Here is a 12,265-nt window from a genome sequence, read left to right as displayed (position 1 = left end):
CAGTCGTTGCTGAACGCGTTGTGTGCGACCTGCTCCGCTTTGGCTCGCTGGCAGTTCCGGCACGACGGTGCCCCGCCAGCGAGCTTCTCGGCGCAGTCGGTGCTCAGGTGTGGCCCCCCACAGTGGCTGCAGACATCCGCGGGCTCCGTGCAGAATCGCTTACTGTGGCCGTATCCCAGACACTTTGTGCACTGCACCAGCGGTGACTGGTCGGCCACTCGGATGTGCTGTAAGTCGATGTGCACGGTTCCCGCTTCAGTCGCCCTCTGCCAGATTGCTGGCGATACGCTCACGACGATATGGTTTGTATAGGGGTTTCTGGCCCTTTTCTTGTATCGAATCTGGATGCGGTCCTCCCCCTCGCGGAGTTCATGAAAAATGCCCCTGTTCTGCTTTCGCAGTGCCTTCAGGACGTCCTCGTCACTGTTCAACAACAGGACGTCCTTCAGGACTAGGAGCGGGTCTTTATTTTTCATGTCCTCCGCGACCAGGAGGCCCCCATCCTCGATTCTTGCCTTCACTTTCTTCCTTTCCTCTTCTGAACTACACCCCTGTTATGTATAGCTATCTAGCTGTACCCCTCAACGTACTCGTAGTTGTATCTATATGTAGGCATGTATAGCGGCTGCGCCCGCCCATTGGTTTTACGAATAAAGCGTGAGTGCGTTCTATAGCTTCGGTCGTTTTACTTGTCTCGCACGCCTATCAACTACTTAACAGTGGCGACGTTCTACCCGCGTTAACCGAAAAAAAAAGTAGTCTTGTGAAATGTCTCAATTTGGATTACTATCGAGTTTTGACCACAATTCACAGTCGTGGCAAGTGTACAGAGATCGGCTCCAGCAATGGTTTATAGCCAACGATGTTGTGGAAACCAAAGATACCACAGGAGTCAAGCGACGAGCTATATTGTTGAGCGCACTCAACGAGTCCACGTACAAGCTAGCAGCAGATTTGGCTAGACCCAAAGAACTTCAAGAAGTACCCTTTGAAGATATAATCAAGTTGTTGAACGAGCATTTTATCTCTAAAACTTGTGGATTTGGCGAAAAGTACAAGTTTTACGCTGCAACGCAATTTCAAGGGGAAACTTATCCACAATGGGCAGCCAGGCTGAGGGGACTGACGGCGCACTGTGGTTTCCTGAACGTCGAGGAAGCATTAAGGGACCATTTCGTTATGGGAATGCTGCCTGGAGCGGAGAGAGAAAAATTATTCGCTCAGGACCCAAAGGACTTGACATTAGCCAAGGCAGTGGAGCTGGCGGAGAGCCTGCGGAGCGCGCGCGCCGGCGCGGCGGCGCAGGGCCCGGCGGCGCTGGGCGCGACCCGCGCCGGCGACGCCGACCAACTGTTCAAGATTGCGTCTACGCGTGCCAGTGATAAAGTGTCGTGTTCTGTTTGTGGGTTTAAAAATCACACGTCAGCTCAGTGTCGTTTTGCAAATTACATTTGCCGGAAATGTAATGTCAAGGGTCATTTGCGACGTATGTGCAAAAAATTTAACTATATAGAAAACGAGGGTATCGGTGAGAACGGCGACGACGGTGAGTGTTTTAATATTCGTACGTTCCATGGAGAACCGATGATGTTGTTAGTAGAGGTCCAGGGGGTACAAATGAATTTTCAAATTGATAGCGGATCAGCTGTCACTGCGATTTCCTCACAAACTTATAAAAAACATTTTAAGCCTATTAAATTGTCCAAATGTAATAAGCGATTAATAACGTATACAGGTAATAATATTCAATGCGTAGGAATCGCGCGACTAACTTTTACATTTGCAGATAAATCGCACGATTTAAATGTTTATATCATAGATGATGGCGGCCCGCCACTCTTGGGTAGGGATTTTTTATCTCTGTTTAAATTGGGAATGACTCCTATGCATTACTGTGAGAATTTGACGGGTATCGCAGATCAGTTACAGGAAAAATATCCTAGTGTATTTTCTGATGACCTGGGCATGTTTACGAAGTATAAAGTGAGACTGAATTTAAAAAAGGACGTCAAACCAATTTTTTTCAAGCCACGGCCTATGGCTTTTGCGTTACGGGAAAAAGTTGGCAATGAATTAGATCGCCTTGTACGTGTAGGCATATTAAAACCGGTCGAGTATTCGGAGTACGCGTCACCGATTGTGCCTGTGTTAAAGCGAGACGGCTCGATAAGACTGTGTGCGGATTACTCCGTCACTATAAACAAGCATTTGTTAGTGGATCAGTATCCACTACCTACTGCACATGAGTTATTTTCTAAACTACACGGGGCCCAGCAATTTACTAAATTAGATCTTTCTCAAGCTTATGCTCAGTGTGTTTTGGATGATGAGTCACAGAAAGTTACTTGTATTAACACACATAAGGGGTTATTTATGTATACAAGGTTAGTCTTTGGTTTAGCGAGCGCACCAGCCATTTTTCAGCGAGTAATGGAAAGCGTGCTGTCAGGCATCGAAGGGGTGCTCTGTATGATGGACGATGTCCTCGTGACGGGTCCGTCCACGTCTGTCCACCTGAGCAGGCTGCATGAAGTACTCCGGCGTCTACAAGATGCTGGCCTAACTCTTCAAAAAACTAAGTGCGAGTTTTTCAAGGACGAGGTCGAGTACTTAGGGTTTCAAATAAGTAAGGAAGGGTTGAAAAAGTCACCTCAAAAAGTCGATGCAATTTTAAAAACACCAGTACCGAATGATGTGAATAAGTTGCAATCATTTTTAGGTCTCATTAATTATTACCGGATATTTATCCCTACAGCATCGTCAATTTTAAGCCCATTATATGATTTGTTGCGCAAAGACGTGAAGTGGAAGTGGAATTCAGAACATGACAAGGCATTTAACACAATAAAAAAAATATTAGTTTCCGATCAGGTATTAGCTCATTTTAATCCCGCTGCGAAGATCATTTTGACTGTTGACGCATCCTCAGGTGGGCTGGGAGCGGTTTTGTCTCAAATTGATGAAAGTGGTTTTGAACGCCCTGTATCGTTCGCCTCACGCACTCTAAATTCAGCTGAACGTAGGTACTCACAAATACAAAAGGAAGCAACAGCTATAATATTTGGTGTTCGTAAATATCATCAATATTTATACGGTAGATCCATTCCTTTTGTACTTCGTACTGATCATAAACCGCTAATCGCTATATTTGGGCCGCATCGAGGCATACCTGAGGTGTCGGCAAATAGATTGCAGCGTTATGCGATATTTCTTAGCGCATATAATTACAACATAGAATACATACGCAGCGCAGATAACAGCGCCGACTACTTGTCGCGGGNGGCTTTATTCCAGGCACCCATCGAAATACAAATTTAGAGTGAAGTAAATCCTTGCGATAAAATATACTTTGAACTGGATGACTTTAAATGACAGTGGGCTTAACCTACTCGTATTAACATTAACCATCGTATTAATTATCCTAAATAAGCCTAAGGATAAGAAAATGTGACTTAAAGTTACTTTCAATATTATTTCGCAGCACAAGCCATTATTTATTTCTAAGTGGCAGTTAGTTAAGCTGTATACAAATTATGAGTAAAAATGTATATAATAAAAAGTCATTGTTTGATTTTTATTTTATGTTTTTAACATCTAATAGCTGACGGGAAACATAATGCACTATATTTTCTGCCCAAAGAAATCTAAACAATAGGTAGCACCACACACACGTTTTTAATTAAATATGTTTCATGCCAGTTTTTTGTCAGCAACACATAACAAACTTCTGCCTGAAGGCTTAATTTTTCGAAGCTGTTGCAATGACAATAAAGTAGAAATATTTTTTAGTAGATTGTGTTTTATCTCAACTATTTAGATTATTGTGACTTAACACGCGTACTTTCCTCTAGCTATGCCTGCGTTAAATAAGTAAATAGTTCATTAAATACATAAAAACGGGTCGAAATACAATCGTTTTGTGAAACGATCGTTATATCCGAAACAAATGAATTGCAAATTGGCAAAATTATCCACATTCAATTTCAAGCAAGACAAAATGCTTCAGATATTTCTTTCACTTCAACTCAATATAGATTTCCCTGCTTGAGGCCTAAGCCTAAATTATATTATTATAATCATTCATCTGAAATCGTTATTTCCATATGACGTAGCTAACTCCTTTTATAATGGCTTGTACTGAACCGAGAAATTCAAAAGATTTACGTAATGCCCTTTGGCATTTTCTAATATAGGACCGGTAATAATAATTGGTATTTAAATTATATCAGGGCTCTTATTACGAATTATGAGAAGCTATTGACAATGTCCTGATATCAATCATAGCAGCAGTCAAATGCTTATCAAGCAATCGTACGTAGGTACCTACATCATGTATTCCTAATACTATAGTTTTTAAGAATGTATTTGCATAAAATTATTAATATATTTTTATCCAACAAATCATGATATTGGTCGATTCAGATTTTAATAAAATTATCTATCATCATCTATTATAGACCCGAATTCTTTTACTGCTGTACAAAGAGGTCCATCATAAACTTTTAGTTAGTACCAGTCCATTGCAGTGTGCTATGACGTGATAATATCCAATTGGTTACCAAGAAACCCGTCCTTAGGGTCCTGTTACAACCCAATTTTCTATAACTCTTACTATCTTCTACCAACAAACAAAGTCTAAGTACTCCCAACTTTACTTAGCTTTTGCTTTATTATAACCACAACACACAGAATTAAGTTAGAGAAATTATCTAAATTCAACTCCAACAAATTAATATGAAGTTAAAACAGCTTAGCACTTGGTGTTGTAAGGGGAGTTCTATAAATGTAATTGGCTGAAGAGGATCCATTCATAGTTCTGACTAATGTTGTTTTATCTTGATATAACTTCTATTTAATGGAAAGCTTAGGTTGTTATCTTTGAAAAGTCACCTTTAAGACCGTTTAGAAATGATAATCTTGTTTATTAGGCATTTTATATGTATACTTTTACGAAGAAAGGCAATCTAAAGTAGATTCTTACGCAGCCAAGCCTTAACTACGAGTAGTAATCGAGGGTCTAAAATTTAAATGAACACAATAAAAATCTTCAAGCTCTGTGTGTTTAAAAATAATATGTTTTTATGCTAAAGCTACGGTTTCTCAGTATTATATCAGGATGACGTGTATAAGAGATTTCGTAGAAAGTATATCTTCGGTGGATTAAACAATGGATTAAACAAGATATTAATTGTATAATTACCTAATCAATTAGGTGGGCCTCGTAATAAACCACTTCCAAGTTATTACGTCAGTAATCTTGAATATCCCATTCAGAATTAATATTATGAGGTAAATCATTAAACTGGGTATATCGGTGGCCAGATTCGATCAACACTCCAGTCCTTCAAACACAACTCCTAAATACAGATCCGTCAACAGATTGTACGTTACCCGATTTCAGATGAAGATACTGCTTTGAGTAAACCGGTGTAAACATTTGAAACTAAAGCAAACGGTGATTACTTGACTAACTGTTATACCTAAGCCGCAAGTTATTTTTTTTAAATTCTAAGAGAGACATGAATACATTTTTTATTTTACTGTCTTGCATTTTAAATTACATTATGAACAACAATTAAGAGTCTTTATAAGTAGAACATCATAAAGCTTATACATCTCCTTTGCCTTATATTTTAAAGGATTTTTAGTAAGTTTATATATTTATCGAAATTTCTTAACAATTAGAGTCACTTCTCAAACTAAATTATACAATAAACAACTTAAAAAATCGAACTGCCTAAGGCGGGAATTCATAAGTTTATGTATGTTAGCCATAATCAATATTGCTACATAAACCATCAAATCAACCTCCCCTAGACATGTTATGTATTCTCGGAAAAATTATATGGTATAAATCGGAAAATTGAAAGTTTCAGCGTGCCATTTACTCCACCTCCCACAATAAATAACTGTCATTCATGCGGCCATCAGCATCATGCATGCCTGATTTTATTTGAAATTGCTCTTGTCAAAAATCAAACCGTCTAAAATGCAGTGTGTCACGGTATAACCATAGCAAAAAATGATTGGTACTGCAACTTTATTTTTTATTTGAGCACGTTAAGACTAGTTTGCTCTCTGTTTTTATGATTTTGTTTCAATTAAATAACTGAATATCTTTTAGTGGATTTTTAGGATAATTTCATTATTTTGTTACGTTTTCGTGTAATTTTGTTTAAAATAAAAGAAATAGGCACTGTTTGTTTTTAAACACACAATTACTCTTTAATTTTACTATGATGTCGCCCTACCCCTCAACAACTGTGTTTCTGGGAACGATAAACAAATATGACAGACAGCAACCAATCGTCGAAGGAAATTCACATCCTCGTGTATGTTGTTTCCTTATTGTTTACCTCGCCGATGTTGTGCCTCATTTTGAAATTATGAGATATTTGTGTCACTGCAAATAACTTGGCAACGTTAAATCGCCAAGTAACTGACACGTGTATTGATATCGATATTAATTGTGTTGTACAGTAACAAGAACTGAAGATTAAATATCATAAAAGATAGTACAGAGGAGGTACTGAGTGAATTCAGAGAATTTTCGCAACTAGTTTGTGACCGCAGCTTCACCCATGAAGTTCTGTTTGTCTCATAGTTAGACTAAGGATTTCCGCAAATCCAGTAAAAACATAGATTACCTAAGATTTGGTATACCTACCTACTAACTGAGTGTACCTATATCTTTATTATGGCACCTACTTTGCTAAAAACACTGGCTGGACCACAGAATTTAGTACGCGCCGGTCATAATCCGGCTTGGTGGCTAACGGCATTAAAGAGGACCACATCGTAATTAAGAAGATTATTTAACATCCTGGAGTATTATCCGCAGTTAACACTGAATTTATAAACTTAACATAAAAGTTAATGAGGGACATATTACTAGTACATTAAATACTGGATGATGAATTTTGTGGATAAGCATCATTCGGAATAAGCTCTGTCGCATCAGAATCATTGTCAGGCGCTGAAAAGCGGCATTGTTATGACGCAAATTGTGTATTTACTAATTATGCCTTGGATACATTGATTAATATGAATGGAGCGACATAAATCTTAAATGGACACTGACAATCTAGTGTATAAAAAGTTTAAACACCAAAGTTACAACAGAAAAGACTGTCATCTTCAGTTTGTATCTGAACTGTATATAATTTTAGTTACATACTGAGCTATAGTAAATGAACAGTTAAAATTGCATCAATAAATTTTATGTACGCTTATTCTATCTTATGGGTTTTAAAGAATCAGGTCACATAGCTCTAGTGTCAGATTTAATCACTGCCTTTGGCATTTGACATGGCTCAATCGAATCGGCTTAGAGCGCCTGTCGTTGCATGGAAATAATTTATTTTGCATTTCCGACTATCATGTTGACCTGAGTGTGCACAACCATAAATAAAATGGGGAAAAATACTTGGGGACAATAACTTAGTGGACTCTTTCAGAGAATACTGATCCTTCTGATTAGCCAGAACTGCTCCCTAATACCTAATACTTCTACTTCTGTTACTTTTATGCAACGTATAAATGACAAGAATAAAACAATTGGGAATTTCAAACATGTTGAAGGGAATCAAAATATATGTCATTTCAAATCAATTCTAAACGAGCCGTGCCAAATCAGAGTTACAGCATTATTTCTATTTTTAGGTTAAAACACAGTATATTATTTTTGTTCCAACTGTTGCAGAATAGGTTATGGTACAATTTGTTTAGCATTCTTTCGGTTGGTTGAGCAGCCTCATGAATATATCTTGTCCAAATCAGAAACGGCCGACTAAAATGCTCCGCATTACTCTGGTTCGTTACATTTTCATTCTGAAACTGAGTGTTTTCTGTATGTTAATACGGACGGTGGTTTACATACTGCAATATTTAAATCAGTGCTTATGCTCATCAAAATAAACTCACTAACTAAATCTTCACCCAGTTTTTTTTGAGACATACGAAAGAATAAACTTTCAACTCCAAGGACTTTGCTATAATATCATGTGCTAATTACTTCCAGGTAACATTCCCAACAAAGGGATTCAAACAAAGACACGTTTCATTTTCCAATATCGAAGTACGAAGACTTCAACAGTAATAGTTCCGTGTACCTTAGGAATATTGCAGATTCCCTTTTTATTCTTTTATGTAAATATTTCCTACGCTGTATTGTTAATATTGTACCTATTTTTGTTGCCTTCGATGGATCTTCTTGTTTGACAACACAGGCAGGCTTGGAGTGTTTTGTTGACGAGGCTGTAGCTAAAAATGTACAAAAAAGTATACTTTTCTGGATAGATTGAGTGTCAATATTTGTTAATTCCGAGAAGAATGTCGATTAAAATAGAAGCAGCCTACGGTTTCTTTTTCTATAAACGAGTAGCTGCCAGATTCGAATCATTTATTGAATACGAGATAATTGGAACTAAATTATTAAAATAGAACATCACAGTCATTTCTATTCGGTCATTTTTTAACCAAGTTTTTAGGCCTACCTACTGCCCCAAATAATGCAACACCTGTTGTGAGGCAGTTGATTTTCTTCCAATGAAAGATCATACTCTAATACATAATGTAGCGTAATGCAAACATCCAATTACTTTTTATGAATGCTATAACGGGTACACGGGTGCCCTTGAATTTGGAAACCCAACTTTCCGCGCTCGAAATATTTTTTGCTCGTGATGCGAAGGAGTTAAGGAAACAGTAATGCAACATTGTATTACAGGTGAGAATAGGTTACAAAATACAGTCAGTACTTAGGTGCAATACCTGCACACGACTGGGCTCCATGCTGTGCGATCACTGGCGATGCAACCGCTCCTGAATTTGACAACTCGGCTTTAGAAGCATGTTCAAAACGTTATGGCTTCGCTTATAGTAGACAAGGTTTACTTAAACACAGATTATACTTATGCCAAATCTATATCACATTTAATTTTACTTAAATATTTTAGACTATATTGTCAGATTTTATAATGAGGGTCTTTATAAGACTTTCGATATTGTTCTACCTATAATCTGGCAGTTTTTCTAATAAATAAAACCTTATAACTCTACTAGCTGACCCGGCGAACTTTGTTCCGCCTTAATGGCAATAAATAACGGGATAAAAAGTATCCTATGTCCTTCTCCTGGCTCTAAACTACCTCCCGGACAATTTTCAGCTAAATCGGTTCAGCCGTTCTTGAGTTATAAGCGAAGTAACTAACACGACTTTCTTTTATATATATAGATAGAAGAAGATAGATAAAATAGAGCCATGTAATAATACCTATATTAATTGTTTTTAATAAATTTATTTTTTACTAGCGGCCGCCCGCGACTTCGTACGCGTGGACCTCGTTTTACTCCATTAGGGGTGGAGTTTCGTAAAATCCGCTCTTAGCATCTATAGCGCATACATTTTAAATTTCAACTCTCTTACTTTAAACACATAGGACTTTCATAATATAAACTTCCAACCCTCCTTTTATCTCCTTAGCCCCCGTAGTTGATTTCTAATGATACATTTTCAGTATATTTTATGTACCACCACCACCACCACCATTTCAGCCATAGGACGTCCACTGCTGAACATAGGCCTCCCCCAATGCTTTCCATGTTGATCAATTGGAAGCGGCCTGCGTCCAGCGCTTCCCTGGTACCTTTACGCTACGTTTTCCGGTACGCGGCCTCCATTCCAGAACCATTCTGCCCCATCGGCCATCAGTTCTGCGTACTATGTGCCCTGCCCATTGCCACTTCAGCTTGCTAATCCGTCGGGCTATGTCAGCGACTTTGGTTCGTTTACGGATGTCCTCATTTCTGATTCGATCTCGCAAAGAAACACCAAGCATAGCCCTCCCCATAGCACGCTGTGCAACTGAGCTTCTGTATAAGGCCTATATAGTGAGAGGCCACGTTTCCGAGCCATAAGTTATCACTGGTAACACACATTGCAAGCGTCAGCTGTGATGAGTCACGCGCTGGTGGGGCGGGCCAGGAAGCGCGCGAGCTGGCTCGGTTCGTAGAAGACAGGGCTTCATACATTAATTTTGTTATTGATGCTAGCTTACCGGTCACGCTTGATGAACTGCAGTTAGAATCAAGGAATGATGAAATTTTAAGAGTAGTATCTAATTTTATTTTAAACGGCTGGCCAAACAAGTTACCCTGTCAAAAATATCGTCCGTATTTTTTGTGTAAAGACCAAGTGTCTTATGAAAATGGTGTAATTATGCGCGGCCACAAAATTATAATACCACTAAAATTACAAAATAAAATACTATTAGAACTTCACAAATCGCATTTGGGCATCGTAAAGTGTAAAGCTGAAGCGCGAAGTAGGTTTTGGTTTCCTGGAATTGATAAAGCTATTGAATTGATGATTTTGGGTTGTGAGATTTGTACTCAGCTCAGACCGTCGCACTATGGATCGAAATTGCGATTTATGGACATAGCGATTTTTTTCACAATTTNAGCTCAGACCGTCGCCTGCACGCGCGCCGCTCGCTTCGTGGCCCCACCCGCCTCAACCGTTTTATAGGCTGCATATTGACTTCCTCGGACCAGTAAATAATCAGTTATATCTTGTAATCGTAGACGCTTACTCAAAGTGGGTAGAAGCTTATAAAATGAGCAATACGTCATCATCTGGAGTCATAGCTAAACTATACGAATTTATGTCAAGATTCGGGCTCGCTCATACGATAGTTAGTGATAATGCTACATGTTTTACCTCTGAAGAATTTGTGAATTTTTGTTTAGTTAATGGGATCTCGCACGTGACATCTCCCGCTTACCACCCGGCCAGCAACGGGCAAGCAGAGAGCTATGTAAAAGTAATTAAAAAGGGCATTAAAACTTGTTTAATGTCTAGTAATTTAAAACAAAGTAACGAACATTTGCATAAGTACCTTTTTGATTATAGAAATTCATTACATACGACTACAGGCTCTTCGCCGGCCGAATTAGTTTTTGGTCGAAAACTTCGTTGTCGTCTGGACCTATTGAATACAACGCCGGTGGCGCCGCCGCCCTCGCACGACACCCTCGCTCAAGTCGTAGGTCGAAATCAGTGCTTACAGAGTGAAGCGTACGGCGGAAGCAACAAAGTATGTTTTGAATCTGGTGATTGTGTCATGTATAAAAAAAACTATAGTAATGGGAAATATTCCTGGTGTAAAGGGATTGTTGTAAAAAAAATTGCTAAAACAGTGTATTTGATCAAAGACAGTTTAACTCATGTAATTATAAAAAAACACAAAAATCAGCTTATACCTTATAAGGGACCGCATAACAACAACAACAAGCTGTGTGACAACTGTCCCGTGGAGTTGTCTGACTTTGATGTGAGCGAAGCCACCCCTGCACTCTCACAGGTGCCCGACGACTTTGACGGGCAATCCAACTCAGTGCCCAGTGTGGAAGGGGGGAACGAGTATGACCAAACTGTTCACGCTCAGCCATTGGATGGCTCGACTGACAGGGTTCCTGAGCCTATCAGCGAGGAATTACCTGAAGCTTCCACTGTTCATGAACATGGTCAGGTTACGGAACCGGTCAGATCGGCAGGATCCTCAAATATATTCTTACGTCAAATTCCTAAGGTTAATTATAAGCAGTTTTTTTGTATAAATGTTTAGTTTATATTATCTCACAAACTAAGGGGGAGAAATGTTATGTATAGCTATCTAGCTGTACCCCTCAACGTACTCGTAGTTGTATCTATATGTAGGCATGTATAGCGGCTGCGCCCGCCCATTGGTTTTACGAATAAAGCGTCAGTGCGTTCTATAGCTTCGGTCGTTTTACTTGTCTCGCACGCCTATCAACTACTTAACAGTTACGGATATTGGAATAATATTATACCGGTTTCGGTTACGGTTACGGATAAAAAATGCAAATTCCAATAGTTGTCCAACACAGTTCATGCCTTACGAATAGAATGGGTACAGAAGAGATTTCTTTGGAATCTGTCACCTTCTTTTGGTCTCATAAAGAAGCTTTTATCTTATGCAATCATTAAATCAGTGTAGAGACTTGCTTGACTCTGCCTACATCCGAAATCTTTGAATCGGTTATGGTTACGGTTACGGATATTTTTTTATTTCGGATATCCGAAAGTTTCAGTTACGGTTACGGATATCCATAACATCCCTGAGTAAACGTCGGTGGTAGCGTTTTGTGACTGCGTGAAGCCCGTGTGACGATAACGAAATGGTCATGCCACCCACATTATGTACTCGAATTTTGTCTAAACGTGTAGAGTTTGTGAGGTTAC

General features: G+C 39.0%; 1 protein-coding gene across 1 annotated transcript; it reads left to right on the top strand.

The window, feature by feature from the left end:
- The first annotated feature begins 559 nt into the window (after positions 1–559).
- Positions 560–11,205, top strand: LOC114364643 (uncharacterized). The gene is made up of 2 exons (XM_028320869.1): positions 560–1,546; positions 11,061–11,205. The coding sequence occupies exons 1-2, from the start codon at positions 769–771 to the stop codon at positions 11,072–11,074; spliced, it is 792 nt and encodes a 263-aa protein (XP_028176670.1). The 5' UTR covers positions 560–768; the 3' UTR covers positions 11,075–11,205.
- The last annotated feature ends 1,060 nt before the right edge of the window (positions 11,206–12,265 follow it).

The sequence above is a fragment of the Ostrinia furnacalis genome, unplaced genomic scaffold, assembly GCF_004193835.3.
Source record: "Ostrinia furnacalis isolate ACB-3 unplaced genomic scaffold, ASM419383v2 OfSCF7454, whole genome shotgun sequence".
In the NCBI taxonomy this organism is placed as follows: Eukaryota; Metazoa; Arthropoda; class Insecta; order Lepidoptera; family Crambidae; genus Ostrinia; species Ostrinia furnacalis.
Note: the sequence above shows the minus strand (reverse complement) of the source record. Positions and strands in the feature narration are given on the sequence as shown.